The 24735-nt window shown below is 37.3% G+C and overlaps 1 protein-coding gene across 2 annotated transcripts in view; it reads left to right on the top strand.

Annotated features, from left to right (window-relative positions):
* Window positions 1-24735, top strand: part of Crebbp (CREB binding protein) — a 128547-nt gene that overhangs the window by 14072 nt on the left and 89740 nt on the right. For both annotated transcript variants that reach the window (XM_063226394.1, XM_003477712.5), the window contains exon 2: window positions 10050-10765. In XM_063226394.1, coding sequence (XP_063082464.1) covers window positions 10050-10765 — 716 coding nt within the window. The remainder of the gene's footprint in view (window positions 1-10049; window positions 10766-24735) is intronic.

The raw sequence follows: 24735 nt of genomic DNA, 5'->3' as shown, positions 1-24735 counted from the left end.
TAATCTTCTGGAGAAGCAGACTTAATACAAGTTTGAAATCTGTCCCTCAGAGAGGGAAAGTTCGGAGCGTTGACTTGGTGCCTCCTGCAAAGGGGTTCTGGAGAGTAGGTGAGTGCCTAGCAGAGCAGATCCAATCTCCAAGGAGTGGTAGAATTTTTTTTTTTTTCTCTCAGATTACTCTTCAGAATGAAATAAAGTCTTATTATTCTGTACTGATTAGGGAATGGTATATCTGCATAAAAGAAGTCAGAATTACAGGAGATATTTTGCTTTATTTCCTGGTAGTCATTTTAAAAAGAAAAAAGTTCAATATCTTTTGGAAAATTCATTGTATAGGTAAAACTGAGTTACTGTGACATACATGCTAATTAAATAGTTCCCCCACATTCTCTTTTTTTGTAACTTCACTTGGTGGAAAGTTGTTTCATTGTATATCTGTGTAATCCCTAAGAATTTAAAAACCAAGTAAGCTTTAATTCTGTGAGAATTGGCGGACTTCATCAAGGCTGAGAATATTAGCAAAACTGTAGGTGGTACTTGTTGAGCATGTATCCTTTGGCAGGCATGAATATCATGTCCTTGACAGGCATTGTCCCATTCATTCCTCAGTTGCCTTTGGAGATGGGCTTGTGACAGTGATGGGTATTGAGCCATTATTGTGTGCCAACCTGAGTGCTGAGTGCCACATACACATTGTGTGATTGAGTTCTTTCATCCAGTGTCCAGTAGGGTAGGTACAGCAGTGCTGTTTAATTTTTTTGCTGAGGAAGCACGTGCAGTAGTATAGTTTTAATCTGAACCTAGATTCACTGACTCTTCTTTTACTGTACCAGATGACACTTATGTTGTGTCTCATTAGTAATATGTCAGTAAATATGCTAGGAACATCCACAGTAGTCTACAGATCATTTAAGAATAGTAATTTTGTGAAAGTAGCTATCTTTTCTATCTCAAGATGTGAACTTTTCAGCATATCCTGCCCCTGTGGATTCAGTTTCTGATCAATTTTGTCAAATTTAATTGACAAAAACTGTGTATTCCTGTAATCCCAGTACTTGGGAGGCTGAGGTAGAAAGATCATTGCAAGTTCAAGACCCACCTGAACTGTATAGCAAGACCTTGCCTCTAGGGGATGGGGATTTAGCTCAGCGGCATAAGCACCTGCTTTGCAAGCAGGCCGTCGTGAGTTCAATCCCTGGTACCAATTTAAAAAAAAAAATACCCTGCCTCAAAAAGACCCCCCCCACAAATTGTGTATTATATAGAACATGTTATTTCAAAACATATGTATATTGTGGGTTGGCAAAATACAGTTCAACATAGGCATTAACATATGTTGTGTCTAGGAGTGATTTAGGAATGAATTCCTTTTGTAAGTTGAGTGAATAAAAGTGTTCTGCTTTTGAAAGATTTTAGAGACGTATTTGAGTAATTATAGTACAGTTTGCCAAGAGAAAACCTAGTGAACTCAAGAAAACCTTTAAAGAAAGTAGACCTTTTTCACAGGGAGTCAGGATGTTGAAGGGAAATGAGTGGGTGGGGAGCGAAAATATTCGTGGGAAGAGTTTCACACTTAGAAGTGGAGAAATATGAACACATAACAAAACAGTATCTAAACTCCTTTAAACAAAACAGTATCTAGCTTGTTTCACACGCTACCATTTCTTACTCTAAACTTAATCTTTGTGTTAGGATTATGGTTCATTAATGTTGAGGTGTAGTAGCAGTAGTAGAGTCAACTCTAAACTTAATCTTTGTGTTAGGATTATGGTTCATTAATGTTGAGGTGTAGTAGCAGTAGTAGAGTCAAATATCCTGAAACTGACCCCTGGAAAATAAAGACATGTTTAAAAAAAAAAAAAAAGATTAGTATAACAATGTAACATTCCAGACAATTTTGTTTTGCTTTCAGAATGTAATAATAAATGTTAGAATTACTACTTCGTGTCTTTGACTAGGCTCACAACTTGTTAAAATTGATATTGTGTTTGTTTCTTCAATTATTGGTAGTTTTCTCTGTAGTTCCTACATTCTGAGAATTGTGCACTGGGCCCAGAGTAGGCAGTGATAAACTGGACAAACAGTATCCTTGCCCTAGTGGCACTTACATTGTCATGAGTTACAGTGTGAAGTTTGTAGTGTAACTTTTAACTCATTCAGTATATCTGAAGAGTCTAAGAGTTCAAGCTTCTGGCTAATAGATATGATAAAATGGTTTGCCCACGTTTTGATACAAAAGCCAATTCTGCTTTTTTTTTTTTTTTTTTTTGGTCTTTTTTCATTGGTACTGGGGATCGAACTCAAGACTGCCTGCTTGCAAGGCAGGCGCTTATGCCGCTGAGCTAAATCCCCAGCCCCCCAAAAGCCAATTCTGTCAGTACAGAGCATTTGGATGAAAATTAAAAGAAAAAGTCTTAAGGTAGAGAAGATGTTAGAAAACCAATGATTTAATTTTTTTTTTTTTACTTAGTACATATTTGCAGTATATAATGGTTGCATTCATTGTAGGAAGTTGGTACATGTGTATAACACATCTTACTTCTTTTTACAACTCCTTCTCCATCCCTTGTTTCTCCTCCCTCCACTCTTGGTTCTTTTCTTGTTTGCAAAAGATCTGTCTCCCTGGAGGTGAGAGGGAATCTGGTTGCATTATCTGTCACACCATTGATCACCAAGGTTGATTTAGCCAGTCTGCTTGGTGAGGTGGGTGTTCCCTTTTTCCCTCACCATTTCTGTGTTCTTCTTTCTTGAAGCTGTGTACTTGGTTGACAAGCACACCTTTCCTCGTCTTTCCTGGTCAAGAATCTGTGAATAGCTATGCTAAAGGCACCAAACAAACTCTCAATGCCAGATGATACCTTTGCTGGCGTTTGGCACTGTGTGTGTGTGCACGCACGCATGTGTGTATTACTAGAGATTGAATCCAGGGGTGCTCTACAATGAGGCAGAAGCCTTTCTCATTTTGAGACAGTATTTCACCTAGGTGGAGTTGAATTTGTTATCCTCCTGCTTTTTCCTTCCTCAGTGATAGAATTATGGGTGCATACTATCATGCCTGATTTAAAACTTTTCAAACAGTACTGTTTTTAAATATTATTGGCTGGAAAAAGTAAATCAGCCACTACTTAGTGTTTTGTGGTTGTTTTGAGATGGAGCCTTGCTATATTGCCCAGGCTTTCCTTGGATTCCTGTGCTTAGTGATTTTCTTGCCTCAACCTCCCAAATAGATGGGACCATGGGTGCATGTCATCCTGCCTGGCTCATCCTTGTACTTGGCTCTGTAAATAAGTAGCCTCTTCCTGCTTCTCCTCCTCAGTATCTGATAGTAGTTTGTTCTTTATTTAATATGAAGTAATGATTTTTCATACTTAAATAGCACATGGTTTCTCTTATATGAGAAATCCAAAAGCAAAATAAAAGATAGGTAGTAGGAAATAAAGAGATTTTTTGTAAAAAGAAGAGGGGACCAAGAGATGGGGAAAGAGGGAGGAAAAGGGGTAAAAAAAAAAAATTTAACATGTGTTATGTACATGTACCGACTCCCAACGATGAATGTAATCATACAAGCAGTGTAATCATTTTGTACTGCAAACATATGCTAATAAAAGGTAAAAACTGAAAAAAGACAAAATAGTGATTTCTGATAATGGTCAATAAAGAGATCTCACAACTTTACCATTTATTGTTCATTGTTAAGAAGTGGTCACCACTAGAACAGGATCTCTGTGTGCAGACCGCGGATCTAGGTTTCCTGACTTGCAGTGAAACATCCTTTGTTATCGTACTTGATTGTGACTTTTATCTACCCTAAAACCCTTGCATCCTTCCTCATTAGTCCTGTTCACACTCCATGTGTATGTGATAGAAACTGGGAAGCTATAGCATCTGTTTTCTTTCCTACTTGTTTAGTGAAAGGGACCGGCTCCAGGTTGATGGCCAGGAAGACCAAGAGGAAAGAACGTTCTTGTCCCTAACCATAGAAATATGTTTGATGGAATTTGACTTTTTTTTTTTTTAATGTGACCAAAAGTCTCTTGCTAAGGGTGAAGACCCTAGAAACAGTGCCTGCAATCTTGTGCAGCCTCAGGTTTGCATTCTCTTGGGGCTGTGAGTATTGATAAAAAGAAATTTACCTGGAATTGGAAGTGGTAGCTTTCAATCTTGAATTTTAAGAACTCCTGATGATTCAGATTGCTATTGCTTAACTCATATGTTGAGACACTGTGATGTGTAGAAAGCATAGTTATGCCATTTTGCAACATCCTGGACTACCACCTTCTTTCTACTTTTGTCATTTTTTTGATCCAGAGTATGAAGAAAGTGATAAGAAGCGTGATCATAGGAATATTGTATATATGCAGCCTATCTTTGTCTTTAAAATGCCATACTTAGTACTGTTGGATGTTTACATGTTCAAGTGTAATTGATGGCTGAGGATGTAAGAATTAGTTCTCAGTTGTTAAACATGTTTGGACTGGATGAGAAAACGTGATCAAGGTGGGCAGAATGTGACAGACAAGTCAAAACTGAAACCAAAACACTAGCCCAGGAGTAGTGCCCTGCCTGCAATAAAAAACTTGCTTGTGATTTTGGTAAAAACTAGAATAAGCCATAAATGAAAACTGGTAGATCTGAGAGTGGCAGAATTTTTAAAGGTAAGAAATTTTTAGAGTCAGCTGGAAATTTAGCCCAGTGGTATAATTGCCGGCCTGGCAAGTATGAGATCATAAGTTCGATCCTCGATCCCCAGTGCCAGAAAAAAAAAAAAAGAAAAAAAAGGAGAGAACCAGCAGCTACCCAAGACCCGGCCATGTTGGGACTTTAGGCGCCTGCACAAGAAAGCAATTTGCCTGCCTCTTGTTAAGGCCCCTGGCACCGACCAGGAGGAGAACCAGTCAGCTGTTGCCGTGAGCCTACTGGTGCTCTGGGTTGAGAATCAGACCCTCTCCCCCAGCCGCCCCACCCCGGTCAGCAACTGGGGACAGAGTTCTGAGCATCTCTTGGGAGGATGACCATATGCAATATAGAAATATGGGGGGTTTCCTTCTTCCTTCTGTGTTCTGTTTCAAGGCAAAGGTTATTTGCACTGTTATGTTTTGTAATGATTGTTTTGCTCTATTCATTCAGTATTCTCCTTCAATTGGTTTTACAATTTCTATTATTGGTTTGATTTCACTATACCTAATTGACTGGACAACTATTGTGAAATTAATGAGATATACTATAGTACCTATTACTACTATCCCAGTATCCTGCTTTGAAGGTCTGTGCCAGTCTCACTAACATTGTCTCGATTGGCTTTGTTCTGTCTTGTTCTGTTGTATTTTTTACTATATTCAAAATAAAATTTAAAAAAAAAGAGAAGGAAAGAAAAGACACTTTTAGAGTGAACTTACCCTATAGGATGTTATAAAATAACTATTCATGGCACAATATGTCCTATTTCAACTTTTTTTTTTTTTGGTCTTTTTCGCTTTTTATCGGTACCAGGGATCGAACTCACGACTGCCTGCTTACAAGGCAGGTGCTTGTGCCGCTGAGCTAAATCCCCAGCCCCTCTATTTCAACTTTTATTGTGTAACTCTGGGATGAAGGTATTTCATTGAATAGATTAAACAGTTTTTCAAGGATACATAGCTCATTTTAAAGTCAGGATCTGCACTCCTGTGTTCAGTTTCTCTGTACTGTACTGAGCCAGGGCCTCCAGCATGTCCTTGCGAGTTTACCTAACTGTTCTTTTGGGATTATCTGTAGTTCTTTGGCCTTGACTCTCTCTTGGGAAGAGTGCTGGGAATACTTGTAAGAATTTTTCAGGAGATATTCTGTAGATTGTTCTGTACTTTAGGTATGAAATATTTGGAGTATTTTGCTTTTTCTGATTTTCCTGCTTGATGTGGTCTCTTCATTCCCACTCCAGAAATATAAAAAAAAGCTGTACTTTCTGATTGGAATGAAGTTTCATTTTCATGAACTTCGTAGATTAAAGAGCACTGCAATTAAACAAAACAACAGAACAAAACAAAGCATGGTTTTTTAAAGAGTAAAAAGTGTTCATTCATGTGGACAAAGCCTAGAAGGCAACGGATAAACATTAGTTAACAGTGGAGAGGATTTTTTAAAAAACTTGCATATGATTTGTATCTGGCAACCTTAGTGACTCCCCAAATTGTGAACAACATAATAGCACAAATAGCTGTGGATAGACCTGCAGAAAGGCCATCCCTTGGGACATACTTGTGCTCTTTTGGAACTGTCTGCCTTGTTCAGAATTATATTCTTGTCTTTTCAAATTAACAAGTCCTGTGACCCTGAAAAGACATTCCAAACTGATGGTCTTTCTACAAAATAGCTGTAGGTGGCATCTACTTTCTTTTTTCTTTTTTGAAACAATATTTTGTTAAGTTGCCCAGGCAAGGGTCCAACTTGCAATCCTTCTGCCTCAGCTTCCCTGAGTACTGGACAGGAGTTTACCATTGCACCTGGCTGTCTTCAGAAATAAGGCTTATGTGACACAAAAGCTGAGAACCCTTTGTAGATTAAATGAGACATAGGTGTGATTATTGAATTCACTGGGATCTTGAATTACTTCTTGCTGGTGAAAATTAATGTCATAAAGGGCATTACTAGGATAACCACAAAATTTGAGTAGGGGCATTGTATTAAGTATATGCTCAATGTTATACTTCCTGAATTTGACAGCTGTACTATGATTATGTAGAATGATATTCTTAGCTGGTATATGCTAAAATACTTAGGAAAGGAACCTACCATCTGCAGTTTAACTTTTAGGAGTATGGAAAAACTTCAGGTATGCGCACGTGCTGGGCAGTTAGCATGTTGTTCTTTTCAGTCAGGTTAGTGTGTGTTAGAAGGTAAGTGCTGGGCAGGTAAGTGCAGAGAATTTGGGAGGCCGAAAAGAACTATCAGTCTAAAGCCTAAAGAAAGTGCGTAATCACTGTATTTAATCTGAGTAGGACTAGGGTGGATTTTCTAGATCAAGAGCACAGCCAGGAAAAAGAATATTGATTTACATAACAGCTTGCTGTGTTAATGGCTAGAAAGTAGGTACATCCAGGGATGCCTGGTAAAGGATTGATAAGAGGGCCTTTATATTAAATACCAGTTAAAATAGCTTAAGCCATAAGAAGTGTATTTTCTCATATAATAAGAAGTTAGAAGGTAGAGAGGCTCCAGAATGCAGTACCTTAGATTTGGCCAGCTCAGGTGTTGAGTTTTTTAGTGCACCCATATCCAGGGTAAGAGTGATAGCAGTTCCTCTCCTCATTGCAGGGGCCATGACAAGCTCTAGTGAGGAAAAGGGAGTTCTTTCTGAACATCCCTGAGTATTGGGAAACAAAATATTTTCCAGGAAAATCTTGGCTGGTAGTCATTCAGCTTTCTGTAGCTGAAGCTGTGTCACCTGCTTGGAGAAGATGGTCATGCAATTTGACTTACCTGGTCTCTCTCCTTCCTGTGACCACAGAAGGTACTGCCCTTCCTCAGAGGCATCTACCTCAGAACCACATTGGTTTTGCCAGCAGTGAGAGGGGCTGTTGGGTAAACAGACATTGGCATCTACTGCCCTGAAGTAGTTCTTAAATTTCTAAAGATGGGAGGGCAGGTAGGTGTGATTTAAAAAAAAAAAAAAAGCACCCATCTTGTTGCTACTCTGCCAGTGCAGCTAATTTGAGCTTTGGCACATTACATTCCAACTGTTGTCCTAATGTTTTTTTTTTTTTTTAATCAGTACTGGTAATTGAACTCATGACCGCCTGCTTGCAAGGCAGGTGCTCATGCCGCTGAGCTAAATCCCCGGCTCCTCTAATCTTACTTTATATGCCATTTTCCATTGGCTTATTTTTCTGAAATATGTACATATTTTTCTACATTTCTACAGTCATAGTTATTTAATAAATACTTGTTTATGATATATGGCAGTTTACTAATCCTTGTTATTGGATAACAATAATAATAGTAATAGTTAATGCTCATTGGTTGTGTAATACCCATAGGTATTATTTGTTCTCAGCACTTCATTAATTCATTTAGTTCCCACAATACCCCTGGGTATGCAGAGACTATTATCCTCTAGTTCCCAAGTGAGGAAACTGAGGCACAGAAAGGCTGAATTGCCTGCCTAAGGTCTTTTGACTGCTAAGTGGGAGCTGGAGGCAGATCTTGGTTCAAATGAGACATTCCCAGTCTAGAGTCTGTTAGATCAAACTGCCTTCTGGGGATTGCTTGCCTTTGTTGTTTTTATTTTGTTTAGTCTTACCTTTTTGCTGTTTCGGGTAATTTAAAGGCGCACAGCCTGCTTGCTGTGGGGACACATGGGAGGTGAGGGAATATAAACAATACAGATAAAATTACATACAATTCAGAGGACTGTCGCTTTGAGGGGAGCTAGAAAAAAGGAATTGCTCAAATTTTCATTTGATGATTAAGGATGATCTGTTTTGTTCACTATTTTATCTTCCTTTGGTGTGATTACCTACTTATGCATCTTGTCCATTTGAGAAGCAAAGATGCTTTTCATCTTTGTGCATGATTGACACTGCCTTCTCTCCTCTCCCCTCACCACTCTCCTCTCCTCCCCTCTTCTCCCTTCCCCTCCTTTCTATGTGGAGATAGGGTTTCACTGTGTAGCTAGGCTGGCCTGAACCTGTGACAAGCCTCCTGCCTCAGCATACTGAGTGCTCCATTACAGGTGTGAACACCACACCTGGCAACAGTGCATATAATACAAATATTTAAACTTTTTACTGTTTTTAATTTTTGTATGTATTTATTATTTTTGGCAGCCTCAGTACTAAGAGAAAGCACTAATCTCGTGTTATAACTAGTTTTTTAAAAATTACTTAACTTTGGGCTGGGGATTTAGCTCAACACCCTAAGTGCCTGCCTTGTAAGTACGCAGTCATGAGTTCCATCCCTGGTACCAGTTTTAAAAAAAACAAAAAAACCTCTAAAAAAATTTACTTAACTGTTTTGTTTTGTTTTTTTGGTGCCAGGGATCGAATTCATGACCTCACGCTTGCTGGGTAGACGCTTATGCCGCTGAGCTAAATCCCTGCCCCCCTCCAAATTACTTAACTTTTATAGTGTCATTTAAAGTCAAGCTTTAACCTGATTGCTATTTTAGATTGCTACTCATCTAACCTGTGTAGTTACACTCTCTGAACTGTGGTACTGGGAATTGAACCCAGGGATTTTGCACTGAGCTATATTGCCTTTAAAAGTTTACTTTGAGACAAAGTCTTGCTAAATTGCTCAGACTCAGCTCCAACTCCTCAGCCTCCTCAATGTTGGGATTATAGGTGCACACCACCATCCCTGGCTGTATCATATTAGTTTTTACACATACATTCTCTTTTTTTTGGTACAAGGAATTGAACTCAGGACCTTGTGCTTGCCAGTCAGGCACTTATGCCACTGAGCTGTATCCCTGGTCCCCCATATACATGCGTAAAAGCATTTTAGTGTTTTAATGTGGTGAGTATTTGGAGGTCCCATTGTACCCTTTAATTTATATAGCTTAGTTTTTCATAACATCACACTATTTAGAGGCAGGGTTTCACTGTGCAGTTCAAGTAGGCCTTTGAACTCACTTTGTAGCCTAGGCTAGTCTCGAACTTGCAGTGATCCTCCTGCCTCAGCCTCTCAAGTGCTGAAATTACAGGCATGTGCCACCATGCCCGATACTATTTATTATTTTTGAGTATGGTAAAAACTAGCAAGTCTAGCCCTCTTTTTATCTTTGTTTAATGTTTCCTTTTTCAGAACTTGAAAAGTGGTTTTTCTTGTTTTATTTTCCCAAATGAAATTACAAATCATTTTGACATTACTTTGCGGGGAGGGTACTAGCAGTCAAACTCAGGGCCTCATACTTGCCAGGTAGGCACTTCACCACTGAGCTATATCCCTGACCCTGACATTACTTTTAAGACATGCTAGTGTTTGTGTGAAATGCACTATTAAGATCATAATAGCATATGACAGTTGGAGAGCTATTATGGTTGCTTATTTTCTCATTTCTGTTTAATTTCTAGATTTTGGATCTTTATTTGACTTGGAAAATGATCTTCCTGATGAGCTGATCCCCAATGGAGGAGGAGACTTAGGCATTTTAACCAGTGGGAACCTTGTTCCAGATGCTGCTTCCAAACATAAACAATTATCGGAGCTTCTTCGTGGAGGCACTGGCTCTAGTATCAACCCAGGAATAGGAAATGTGAGCGCTAGCAGCCCTGTGCAGCAGGGCCTTGGTGGCCAGGCCCAAGGGCAGCCAAACACTACGAACATGGCCAGCCTGGGTGCCATGGGCAAAAGCCCCCTGAACCAGGGAGATTCATCAGCCGCCAGCCTGCCTAAACAGGCAGCCAGCACCTCTGGACCCACGCCCCCTGCATCCCAAGCACTGAATCCACAAGCACAAAAGCAAGTAGGGCTAGTAACCAGCAGCCCTGCCACATCTCAGACTGGACCTGGAATCTGCATGAATGCTAACTTTAACCAGACCCACCCTGGCCTTCTCAACAGTAGCTCTGGGCATAGCTTAATGAATCAGGCCCAGCAAGGGCAAGCGCAAGTCATGAATGGATCTCTTGGGGCTGCTGGTAGAGGAAGAGGAGCTGGAATGCCATACCCTGCTCCAGCCATGCAGGGAGCCACAAGCAGTGTCCTGGCGGAGACCTTAACACAGGTTTCCCCACAAATGGCTGGTCACGCAGGACTGAACACGGCACAAGCAGGAGGCATGACCAAGGTAAGTAAGCTGAAGTACTTCATCCTTGCTGCCCAGCCATAGGCTTTTTGAAAGTTGATGAGATAGGACAGCATGGTCACACCCTATCCCTCCTGTCAGGCTTTGCACACACCAGTGATGTATAGAAAAGGCAGATTTGTTATGTGGAGGTTTTCTTTCTGGGATAAAGGTCTCTGTCCCATGTTTTTAAAATAAGGTGTTTTGTTTTTGTTGTTGTTCTTTTTAAAAAAAATTTTTTTTAAGGCAAGATCTTGCTATATAGTTCACGCTGGCCCTGAGGTTACTGTGTAATCCAGCCTGATATCAAACTTGTGGCAATTTTCCTTCCTCAACTTCCCAAGTGCTGGGATTACAGAGATGAGCTATCATGCTGGGCTTTGTTGTTCTGTTTTTAAACTGGGGGTTAAACCCATGTCCTTATATGCCAGGCCAACACTCTGCTACTTAGCTATTTCTCCAATGCATTTTATTTTGTTTTGAAGCAGGTATTTGGCCAAGTTGTCCACACTGTCTTCAAACTTGTAATCCTCCTGCCTTAGCCTCCCAAGTAGCTAGAGTTGCACCATGGATGGTTAAAATGAGAACTCTTAAGAAGCCACCAGGATAGCCTACAGGTCAGACAGTTGGAAAATACAGGGAATGACTGTAGTGGTCTCCACTTTTCAGCTTCTGAGGAAAATGTGTAGAAATAGGACCAGATGGTTAAAAGAGGCAACTTCTGCTGAGAATCAGCTTTTTATTGCACAGTTGTTCTAGTAAAGGACACTTAAACCTCGTTTTACACAGCTAAAGAGGTACTTCTTCCTATATACCCACCTGGAAACATGTTTATTGAAATAGCCTTCATCTTACTCCTGAAGAACCTGTGTTCCAAGGAGGGTAGATCCTGCCACAGTTAACAGAATAGAGATTGGACATGATTGGGTAAGTACAAATCCTTGAGTTCTACTAGAAATGTCAGAGTAGTAGTCCTCAAACTAGGGTTACCAGTCTTGACATTACCTGAAAGCTGGTTGAAAGGGCATACCTGCCAACTCGGAAATGAGGCTGAAGTTTTCAGATAGTCCTGAGGCCCCTACAAGACTGAGAGCTCTAAATTGGTTGCATTTATCCTTTGAAATACTGGTAGAGTGAGATGTAAACTTAAATTTTAATATCTGGCATTTGAAGAAAGATATGGGTTTGTGCCTTCAGAATTGGATTGAGAGAATTTCTAATAAGCTTATGTCTCCTGGATAGATAAGTGTTTATACTTTCCTACATCCCTCATCACTCCATACTACCCAATTTAAAAACACTTTTTATTTTGGAGAATTCAAGACGTATAAAAGTAACACAGTAGCATAATGCAGTGATGCTCAACTGTATTGGTACCAGGATTTCTGAGTAAATTTAAAAGTTACTGAGGACCTCAGAGATTTATTTAACATTAATATTTTCAGAGAATTTTAAAACATAAGCACATACTCTACTAGCAGTCAAACTCAGTGGTATCACACATCAGGGTTCAGAAAACTGTTTTAGTATTGCAACAATAAGAGTGAAAAAGTCAAGTCCTATTTTAGTGTTTTATAAGAGACAGTTTTGATGATGTGGCCCCTGAAAAGTCCAGTGCCCTAAATTGTACATAGAGAGCCATTGATAAAATGTCTATATACAAGTGGACTTTGTTGACTAAATGGAAGATTATTATCACACGTAAATATTTTTTCATGTGACCCAGTATCCACTATGCAAGTTTCCAGTGGTCTTATATTTCATTATTTGCTTTTACAGATTTTTATTCAGAATTTGAATAGTGCATGTTTCATTCATTGGATAGGGCTCATACAAATCTGTTAGTCTTATAGCAGTGTGGTGAACCTTTTAGAGCTTTCAGTGATAACAAACAGATGGCTGTGGCATGTGTGCCATAGGTTTGCCACCACTAGTCTATGGAAGCTTTCATTTATTTGTTGAAGAAACTTTTTTGATTGCTGTTTGCTTTTTGTCTTGTGGAGTTTCCTTGAGTCTGGATTTGGCAATATCACCTATAACACTTTGTGTTCCTGTCTCCACTAAGTGTTTTTTTTTAATTCCAACCTGTAGTTTTTGTCTTTGTTGAGAGTGTTCTTTCAGACACTTAGTGCACTACCTGTATTTGGAAAGTAAGGCATGTTGGTGTGCACTACCTGTATTTGGAAAGAAGGCATGTTGGTGTGGTGGAGCGGCTATTACCGTAGATACCCTAGAGCATCTGAGGTGAGAGGAACTAACATTTTTGAAAGGTTTGCCGTGGCCTTTGGGTGGGGCAAAGGCACAAATTTTAAAATACAGAATGGACCCAGACTTCCTTGCCATTTTACTCAAAGCATAACCTAGGTGTGTTTCCATGTTGGAGCACACAGATTTTTCTTTTCTTTCCTATTGATTATGAAATATTCTCTTTTGAGGGGGGGTTGTTGAGACAGGGTCTCTGTGTAGTCCATGGTGGCCTTGAACTCACGGTAATTCTCCCAAGTGCTGGAATTACAGATGTGCACCCTCATGACTGGCAATAACTGGTACTGTAATTTATCAAATCCTCTGATGGGGTAGACTTTTGAATTGTTTCTGACTTTTCACTTTTGTAAACTGCTGCAGTGAATATAACTTGGATGGGCATATCCATTATGCATTATGGAATAGATTCTGAAAAGCCAAATTATTGGGGCAAAGACTTTGCTAAAAATTTGCTTTTAGAAAGTATGTACCTGATTTAATGATAACCCCAAGAAACAACACTAAAAATTGAAAAGTTAATGTCTCTTAATTCTTATCTGTCTATCTATCTCTATCTCTCTTATCTTTTTGAGACAGTTTCACTTTGCAGTTCAGGCTAGCCTTCAACTCACTTTTTGGTACAGGCTAGCTTCAAGCTTGTGGCAATCCTGTTCTAGCTTCCCGAGTACTGGGATTACATACGTGCACTACTGCTCTGTTTCTTAATTCTTGAACTTTGGTTCTCCCATATTCTCTCATCAAAGGCAACTATTATTTCTTATCTTGCCACTGGTAGTATGTACATTTAGAGGCATAGAGAGAGGATTGCGTGTGTGCATATATATGTTTATGTAGATGTAGATGTAGTTTAACATCTATACTATAGTGTAAAACATCTTTCTGTGAGTTCCTTTCTACCTGCCACTTAACAATACAAGTTGGAAATTATTCTGTGTTTCATTTAACTATTGATCATTCTTCATAGGTATAGTGATAAGTCCCTGATTTGGGTATATTTTAATTTACAAGATAAGGTGCCCTGTTGGCATTTAGATTGTTTCTAGTATTTGCTGTTGTCATGAGTTTGATTCGTAAAAATTTACATATACCTCTTTCTACATCTGAGAGACTGCTGAGTAAATTCTTGGAAATAGAATTTTTGTATTATAGGATATTGACAATTAGAATAAAGATATATATTACCAGCTATTCAAAATTATTGTGTATATTACACGTTTGCCAACAGTGAATAAGTCTCTATCTTATTCCCCAGGACTGGCTATGAGTTATATTGTTAGATAAAAAATATTGTTAGATGTATATTGTTAGATAAAAATATTCTCATACTTTTTTTCATTCTGTGAGGCAGATAATCTTTATTGTCATAAATTTGTGGGTGTTACTGTTTTGCTAATTGCTCATGTTCTTTGTTCAGCTTTCTCTCAGCTCATTTCCTGCTTATTCTTGTTGGATTGTGTTTTTATTCTTTGCATATTAAAAGTTTGTCTTTTTTTTTTTTTTTCTTTTTCTTTTTCTTTTTTTGGTCCTTTGGAGACAGGATCTGGCTGTGCAGTTGTGGCTGGCTTTGAGCTTATTTTATGGCCCAGGCTGGCCTTGAACTCTTGGCAATACTCCTGCCTCAGCCTGGCGAGTACTGGAATTACAGGTGTGCAGTTTAAGTCTTTTAATAAATGTTTTCCCCTCTTATTTATTTGCTTAGTCTATTTTACTGGGAATATACTCACAGATATATAATACACATTTTTACCAAGTATATGTTTCCTATTTTCCAATTTCCTACAAATTGATCCAATTTTTCCTTTATTGCTTTTAAATTGTAGGTCATTTTCAGAAATGCTTTCCCTATTCCAAAATAGTAAATACTCTGTTGGGCTGCATATAGTGATGCATGCTTATAGTCTTAGTTACTCAGAATGCTGAGACAGAATGCTTGCTTTTGAGTCCAGGAGTTCAAGACTGGCCTGGACAACATAGCTGAGAACCTGTCTCCAAAAAAAAGGAAAAAGGGCGAGAGGCAATATAATTCAGTGGTGGAGAATATGTAAGCATGTATGAAGTTCTAAAAATACAAAAACAGAAAGGGACAAATAGTTTCTCGTAATTTTCTCCTGACTCCTGGAGTCTTTAACTCAATTAATATTGGCCAAAGAACAGTGCAGCAGTAAATTTTTTCAAGTTATAGTCATGCCAGCATAATTTATGTTGATACTGGTAATCCATTTTTATTCCCGACTGATATGATTGTTTTTTTGTAAATATCATGGTCATTTTTCAGATATACAAGACTAAAGTGTAATTCTAAACCCTTTCTTTTTAGTTCCTTTGATCTTTGCTTGTCCCTATGTCAGAAACTTAGGATCCTAGCTGTACAATGAATTTTAAGAACAGATGTTGCTGGTTACTCTTTGAAGATGTGTGGCTCTCAACTCTGGTGGAATTACCTAGACTGTCTTAAAATATAATGCCTGAACCTTAACTGCAGATCAGTTAAGTTAGAATCTCTTGGAGTATGGCAAGAGCATCAATACAGGGTTTAGTTCTTCATATAATTTTCTTGATAAGCAGGAAAGAAAACTATGGTTTTAGGTAAACATTAGGGCTGTTTAAAGTACAAGACTCTGCCTGCATTGTCCCCTCCCCCCCAAGAAAATTTGGGATTTTGGTTAGGATTGTGTTGAATCTTGCCAATCATTTTGGGAGGAGTATGATTTTTTTTCTCCCATGCTGTGCTAGTTGAACCAGGCCCTGTGTAGATGGGGTATATGATTTTCTACTGTGCTGCATCCCTAGTCTTTTTTAAAAGATAAGGTCTCACTGAGTTGCAGTGGCTGGGCTAAACTTTTGATCCTTTTGCCTGGTCCTCCTGTGTAGATGAGTTACAGATGTGTACCATTACGCCTAGTTTAGAAATGTGACATTTTAATAGTTTTATTACTTTAATCCTCTTATCCTATTCATAGAAGTATATCCTTTTGTATGGTGACAGAAAGGTAGTATAGTTTTCTTTGTCTTGGTAGTATACCTTTTTTTAATGTTTATTTTTGGATGCCCATTGCCATTATGGTTTTAGTTATTGGGGGATGAGTTCTATTTCATTATCTAATCTGTTTTATATAAGATATTGACGTGTATATATCACTTTGGTAATCTGCCGGTTTTGTGGAATTCCTTTATTCTAATATTTTTCTGTGTGATTCTCTTGGATTTTCCAAGTAGTTGGTTGTTATTTTTTGCATTATTGGTAACTTTTATCTTTGCCAGTATTTCAACCAGTGTTTATGCTCTTTGGCATCTGTTTCTGACTTAAATGTTTCAGAAGTATAATGTGAGCTTTTAGTTTGTAGCCAGTGAAATTTTAATTTCATTTAAAATTGAGGCATAATCTGTTCCTTGTTTATTGAATGTTGGACTTTATCCTATTCCTAACACCTATGGTAATTACCCTGAGATTTTTTGCTTTGTTCTATCATCTTAGGTTTCCTCGTATCAAATTAAACCATTCCTATACTTACAAAATTAAGTTATAATTATAGTCCTAAAATTTCTTTACAAGTATTTCATTTAGAATTTCTGCATCTCCCTAATTGGTAATGAGTTACCTATAAGTATTTTTCTGCTGTGCCAGAATTTTTCTGTCAGTGTTAACTTGGTGAAAGAGAATGTAGAAGTCTTTAACATCTGTTCTCTGGACTATTTAAGTAGTGTTGGCATGATCTTATTCCTTGAATTGAGAAACTTTACCTGTACACTTTTGTGGTTGGACCTGAAGCTTTGGGGTCCTCCTGCTTTTTTCCCTTTTCTACAGAAACCTAGTACCCCTCCCCCCCCAAATGACTTAAGATCTTTGACAGTAAGGTTCTCACTAATTTCTTATAGGTATTAGCCCTTTTGGACTTTTGGTTTGTTAAATTGATATATATCTATGTAGCATCTATCCACATATTCATATTTGGTATTGAAAATAACCTAAAAGTATTTCTTTTCCTCATTGTTAAAAAGTATCAGGTAGGTAGTACATACTATATTATTACCATGTTACAGGTGCCATATTACCATCATGCTACAAATTAAGAAATAAGAGAGGCAAAAATGTTGAATAACATTGTCTGGTCACATAGGCAATAAGTGGCAGAACTTGCTTTTGTTTTCCAAGTAGTCCAGCTAAGGACCTCTGTATGTCAGTTTTATAATTTGTATTTTAATAGACTTTTTTAAAATCTAGGTTTTAAAATTCCTGGACTTTGAGTTGTGCTAAAATTTTCAGGTGTTTTTTTTTTTTTTTTTTTTTTTTTTTTGGAGACAGGAGATATCCTTTAGAATATGATTCAAGATGTGCCTGACTACCTCCTGATAATTATCCATTACTTTCTTTTTAAACCTTTTTAATTAAATGAGATTATATTTTATACTAAATGAGTTGACTCATAGATAGTATGCAGCACACTTAGCAGCATCCCAGATTGCCTTTGCAGACATAGGACAGCTAAGTGCTCAAGAGCAGAGCTTGGGTTTTGAGATCTGGGGTTGCCTCAGTTAATCTGCAGACTCCAGTTAATTGTTTCCTGCGGAAAAATTACTTAGCTCATTTGAGTCGTTTTTTTTGTTGTTGTTGTCTTTTAAATGAAGATAATAATAGTACCTGTCTCTGAGAATTGGAGTGTCAATTAAAAGGGAAAAATTTTTAAATTACTGTGCTGGTTAAATCAGATATATGTGTGGCATTCCCAACACAGTACCTAAGTTTATTGAGTCTTTTTTAAAATATATATACTGGGAATCAAGCTCAGGACCTTATGCTTGCTAGGTAAGCACTTGTGCCACTAAGCTATATCCCTGGCCCTCAGTTTTCAGATGACTGAGGAGAGATGCTTTGTTGTATAAGACTTACAGTAGATTAGTAATATTTTCAGAGAATTTTTTTTTCTTTATTCTTTCCTTTTGGACTTTTTTGAGGTAGGGTTTCACTACATAGTTTATGCTGGCCTTGAAATCACTTGTAGCCTCAGCTGGTCTTGAACTTGCAGTGATCCTCCTGCCTCAGCGCAGCTCAGAAAACATATTCTAATCATAAAAATAGTTGATGTTTATTGTACAAAATTGGAAGCACAAGATGTAGAAAAGTGTTGCTTCATGATTCTATCACCCCACCCAGTTGAACCAGGTATTAACTATTTGATGTTTCACTGACCAGTCTGTGATCTTTAGTGTACATTAGTAGGTCTTTGAAATCAGAACAACAGTACATTTCTTTCTTCTAGTTAACTTTGTAGCCGATTATTCTCTATTGTACTAGAGTAGATGTTTTGTGGAACACTGAAGACATGCTTGATAACTCTCCCAAGTGATTACTTTGAAGAGTAATTCAAAACACCAATCATCTTTATTTTATCAATTAAAGATCAGCCCTGAGAATCTGAAATTAAATATACCCATATTAATGTTAGAAATATTGTTTTACTTTAAACACTTTTGAAGATTTAATTTACATATAGTGAAATGAACAGATCTTATTTGTCAAAACTCATGTAATCCCTTTCTTGTGAAGATACAAGATGTTTCTGTTACCTAAAAAGCTACTTTGTACCCTTCCCTGTTCTTTTTTCCCCCAACCCTAACCCAACAGTCATTGCTGACATTTTTCACTATGGATTGTTTGCCTGTGCTCAAACTTCAAATGGAGTCGTTCACTGTGATGTGTTCTCTACTCCCAAACCCCCAAACTTCTTTTTTTTCTCAACATACTTGTTTGTTTTTTGAAATTCATCCATGTGTCCCAAATCTGTTGTTGGTTTTCTTTTTTAATTGCTAAGTGGTATTCTGTTGCATTAGTATGCCACAAATTACTTATCCATTGTCCTATTGATAAACATCAGAGTGGTTTCCAGTTTGGAGCTATTATGAATATAAAGCGTCTGTGAACATTTTTATATACATACAGATTTTCATTTCTCTTGGATAAAAAAACTGGGAATGTGCTTGACTGGATAAGGAGGATCTATTTCTAGACTCAAGGGTCATAGACTTGCTCATGGCCAATGATCTGCATTTGGCCTATAGCCTACAACCTAAGAGTGACTTTTGTACTATTAAAAAATAGTTTAAAAAAAAAAAAAAAAAAGGCCGAGGATTTAGCTCAGCTGTATAAGCACCTGCCTGGTAAGTGCAAGTCAGGAGTTTGCTTCCTACTTACCCCTCTACCCCCGCCCCTATAGTAGCAGTTGGACTGAAGTTCTGTGCTTATAATCCTAGCACTTGAGAGGCTGAGGAAGGAGGATTGCTTCAGTTTTGCCTGAGCTACATTAGTGAGTTCAAGACAGACCAGTCTGAACTATATGGTGAGACCTGGCCTCAAAAAATAAAACAAAACAAAACCCAACAACAACTTGTGATGGAAATCATAGGTTTGTGTATTGTACTAGGGATTGAACCCAGGGCCTTCATACTTAGCTACATCCCTGGCCAAATTTTAAAATGTTTTTGAGACAGGGTCTTACTAAGTTGCCTAGCCTGGGCTCAAACTTCCAGTCTTCTTGCCTCAGCCTTCCAGAATGCTGGGATTACAGGTGCTAGGATTATAGGTATTCACCAGTGTGCTTAGCTAAAGATTTTAATTTTTTAGAGCACTTTTAGCTTTCCAGTAAAGTGAAGAAGGTACAGTGATTGTCTATATACTCTTCACACGCACACACAGACATCCCCTTTGTCAACACTTCCCACCAGAGTGGTATAATTTATTACAGTTGATTAATTTACTTGACATATATCATATCATATAGACTCCATAGTTTACCTTAGTTTTTCCTCTTGGCAGGGTACATCAGTTGAGTTTGGACAAATGTATAATGTTCTGTGCCCATTATAATTATATCGTGCAAAATAGTTTCACTGCCATTAAAAAAAAAAAACCCTCTGGTTAATTCCTTCTTTCCTCCTTCAAACCTTGATAGTGATTTACTACGGTTGTTAGAATTTTGCCTTTTCCACACATCATGTTCTTGGAATCATGTTATGTAGTCTTTCCTGATTAGTTTTATTCCCTTAGTAGTATGCATTTAAGGTTTCTGTTTGTCTTTTTATGACATTTATCCATTTGGCTACTGATAGACATTTTGGCCGCTTCCAAATTTTGGCAATTATAAATAAAATTACTGTAACCCTGTGTAGATTTTCATGTGGACATGTTTTCAGTACCTTTGGATAAATACCATTTGCACAATTGTTGGCTCATATGATAATAATGGAGTCTGTGTAGTTTCACTGGCCTTGAATGTACTATGAATTCCATGTGTTGCTCAGGCTGGCTTCAAATTCACCATAATCCTCCTGTCTAAGTCTCCGGAGTGCTTGAATTCCATGTGTATGCCCCAGCTCTGATAAATGAAGTCCAGCTCAATTGTTTCTTTAATTTCATTTTATAGTAAATATATAAGGGTTTTTTGTTCCATTTGTTTAGTTTGTAGATTGTGAATCACTTGACTTATTTATGGCTAACATGGAGAAATGTAATTGATGATTCTGTACTAGTGATATATTTTATGACCTTGAGTTAGCTTATACATTGTATTCAGTTTTCTGACTATTGCTCTGCCTGTAAAAGCAGTGTTGTGTTCTTAATTTAAAAAAGAAAGCATTCATTCATTTTAAAATATGTTAGGTATAGGCTTTTTTGATAACCTTTATCAAGGGGGGAGGTCCCCTTTTACTTTTGTTGAATCTTTTGTTCATAAATTATTACTGAATTTGTTGTGTTTTCTTCATTCTTTTTTTTTTTTTTTTTTACTTCATTCTTTATGTTAATATGGTGAATTGTATCTTTCTAAATGTTGAACCGACCTTGCAGTCCTGGGGCAATGCCACTTGATTGTGGAATATTTTTTGTTTTTATATATTGTTGAATTGAAATAAGGTTCAGGATTTATGCTTGTATTTTTAAGAGGTACGAGTGTTTACTTTTTTTTTTTTTGTAATGTTTTTGTTTGGTTTTGGTACCAAGAATGTACTTCATAAAATTAGATGAGAATGACTTCCTCTTTCTGAAAGATTCAATCTAAATTAGTATTATTTATTCCTTAAATGTTTGATAAAATTCACTGATGAAGCTCTTTGGGTCTGGAATTTTACTTGTGGAGAGGTTTTTAATTATGATTCAGTTACTGTAATAGATACTAAGCTATTTAAATGTGCTACTTTAATCATTCATTGTTTTCATTCTTGAATTGACTTGGCATAAAGGTAGTTTTTTTGGTTAGCATTTTATCTGATCTATTTTTATTTAGGTACTGAGGATTGAACTCATGACCTCGCCCTTACCAGGCAGGTGCTTATGCCACTGAACTAAATCCTCAGCCCCCTATTTATTTTTGAGCAAAGATCTTGTTGTGTAGTTTATGGTGACCTCAAACTCAGCAGTCCTCTCACCTTATCCTCCCAAGTGTTGTAATGACAGACATATACCACCATGCCAGGCAGGTGTCCTTAATACTTCTTTTCCTTCTAGTACATGGCAAATCTGTAGTAATGTACAATGTCCTGTGCTTTTTTTCTTCTGTGCTTTTTTTTTTTTTTTGCTTGTTTTCCCCTATCAATCTAGACTGAGATTTGTTAGCTTCCATTTCCTTGTCTGTTCTTCAGTCTTTTATTAAACCAGTAAAGGTTAAAAGAAAACAAGACAAAACTTTCCCCTAAGTATTTCTATAATTGTATCCCATATATTTTGTTATCAGTTCAAAAATTTTTCATATTTAGCTTGTGATTTCTTTGATCTCTGAAATGTGTTAAACTATTACTTAATTTTCAAATATTTTGAAATTTTGCAGATACTATTTTATTACCAATTTCTAATTCCATTATGTTCAGAGAACATTCTCTATTATTTTTATAGTTTGAAAATGAGACTTACTTTATGGGCCAGCATATAGTATTTCTTTTCTTTCTTTGTTTCTTTCTTCTTTCTTTCTTTCTTCTTTTTTCTTTTCTTTCTTTCTTTCTTTTTTTTTTTTTTTTTGTACCAGGGATCGAACTCTCGGCCTCACGCTCACCAGGCAGGTGCTTATGGTGCTGAGTTAAATCCCTGGCCCTTGTATTGTATTTCTTGATGAATGTTCTATGTGTGGTTAAAGAGACTAAATCCTATAGTGGATTTAGTTCCTATAGGATGTGGCATTTCATAAATGTCAGAATAAAGTGATGTGTCCCGACTCTCTTTTTTTAAAATCTGTTACTGAGAGAGAAGCATTATAGATTGATCCATTTTTTCTTTTAATTAGATAAAATTTGCTTGTTTTGTGTGTTTGGAGTCTCTTAATGGGAATATATACAGAATACACCAAAAAATGTGTACATTGGGAAAAGAAAAAGCTTGCATAAATATTTTAATGATGAATTTATTGAGACATCATGAGATAATACAAATTACCTGTGGCCTCTACAGTTACAAGAGGTGGCTCAAGAGTGGTCATCATTAGCTTCCAGACATGTATTGGTATGGTGAACTGCTGAAGTATATACACATTTTTTGGTTAGACTCTGTATTTCTGGTTGTGATAGTTTCCCTGATAAACGAACCTTTTACCGATTTCTCTTTATTAATATTCTCTGTCTTGAAGTCTTAATTTTTTTTATATTATAGCTCCTCTTTGTTTCTTATTAGTATTCACAAAGTATACTTTCCCACCCTTTGTTTCTGTGCCTCTTATAAACAGCATATAGGTAGATCTTGTTTTTTATTTATCTGGCAATCTTAGTCTTTTTTTTTTTTTTTTTTTTTTGGCGGGGGTGAGGGTACCGGTGATTGAAAGAATCTTGCACTTGCCAGGCAGGTGGTGTGCTGCCGAACTATATCCCTGGCACCTTAGTCTATTAATTGGAGTATTTTATTTACATTTAATGTTAATGATGGCTAGTTCTATCATCTTGCTACTTGTTTTCAACTTACCTGTTTTTTGTTTTGTTCCTTTTTCTTCTTTCCTACCATTCTTTTGAAAGATAATTTCATTATCTGTCATGTCATCATCTGCTTTATTTGCAGTCTTCAGTTTGCTTAAATATAAAATTGCTGGGTATGGTCACATTTTCTTTCGGCATGTCTAACAATTTTGAGCTGTGTAGGGGACATTGTGGATGACACATGGTTGAATAGAGTTTGTTGTCTTCAGTCAGAATAAGTTTCATGTTCATTATAGATCAGTTCGATCCTTCCAAGATCAAAGAAGTTGTTTTTGCAGGTCACACCTTGAGGAATGCTCCTGTTAAAGACATGATCTTTTGGGGTTGGGGGTGGGGTGGGTCTCTGTTCAATTTCTGGACTGGTAAGCAAGGCCCCGAAGCTCCAGCTGATTATAGATTTTGTCTCCAACATTGTGCCATCTCTAGAATCTTATCAGCTCTTAGTTTCTTCATAGTCACACACCTGGGGACCCCTCAGACAAGTTCAGGTGGTATCTACTATGTAATTGTGGTATGTAGATTCACTAAGGGGTATTCTTATCTTGAATAGTGTACCATAGTAATGGTGACCCATATTGATTACATCCTTCACACTAAAACTTACCCTCTGCTAGTTTCTGAATTGTTCATGGAGTAAGTTCAGTGTCTAAAACTGGAAAGTGTACTGTGCCTAACATTCTTAATGTAAATGAATTGAAAGTATAACTTTAAGGACTGGCTTTTCCAAAATGTTTTTGCTATAATTTGGAAGGTCTTATACTATTGTAGATAGTAATTTGCTGTCCGTCTGTCACCCTGCTAAAATACTTAGGGTTTTTGTGTTGATTGCCATGTACTATTTTTGACATTTAAAATACATGTATTTGCTTGTAGCATAACATTTCAGCACAGTTATGTAAATAACAGTTACTGTAGGTACTATTCCTACTTATGTTAAGAAAAGTGTGCAGGGGCTAGGGATTTAGCTCAGCAGCATAAGCGACTGCCTTGCAAGCAGGCAGTCGTAAGTTGGATCCCTGGTACTGATTAAAAAAAAAAAGAAAAAGAAAAAAGAAAAGTGTGCAAAGACCTGCCCATTGTACCTGGTACTCTGTTATTGGGTTCTTTGCAAACAGTCTTACGTCATCTCACAAGCTTAATAATTCTGTAAAGTGAGTGCAAGATCTATTTTACATAAGGAATAAACTTTTCTGTGCTAGTTTCTTGCCTATTCAGATTATACAAATTATACATGTTACAAAAGAACAGACTTTTACTTGAAACCTTCTTATGACTGACTCTAAATCCTGTATTTTTTCTGCTGTACCATTTTGTTCGTAAGATAACAGGGAAATGCACACTGCCTTTTTGTTTGTTTGTTTGATCTTTGAGGCAAGGTTTCACTCTAAGGTTCAGGCTGGCCTTGAATTTGTAGTGATCCTCCTGCCTCGGCCTCCCAAGTGTAAAGATTACAGGCATGCACCACCATGCCCAGTTTATAATGCCTTATTTTCCGTATGTAAGTCATTTCCCAGGAGTACTTTGCATTGTAAGAAAGGTTTTACTGCTGAGGCCTCATAGAAGCACACCCTCTTCCAGTACACATTTCATGTGATCTGATCAGGCTTTGGTGCTCCAGCTGAGGTGTTCATCTGAGCAGGTTTTGCATGACCCATAAGGAAATACACTTTTCTCTATAGAAATGCATGTTTGCCTAAATGCAAGAAGGTAGCATAATAATAATTTTTCTTACATGTGATTCTAAAAAGTGATCTTGCCTCTTA

This window comes from Cavia porcellus, unplaced genomic scaffold (assembly GCF_034190915.1).
Source record: "Cavia porcellus strain 051 isolate PalLab524CR breed Dunkin Hartley unplaced genomic scaffold, mCavPor4.1 scaffold_16, whole genome shotgun sequence".
In the NCBI taxonomy this organism is placed as follows: Eukaryota; Metazoa; Chordata; class Mammalia; order Rodentia; family Caviidae; genus Cavia; species Cavia porcellus.
This window is presented reverse-complemented; position numbering and strand designations above follow the sequence as displayed.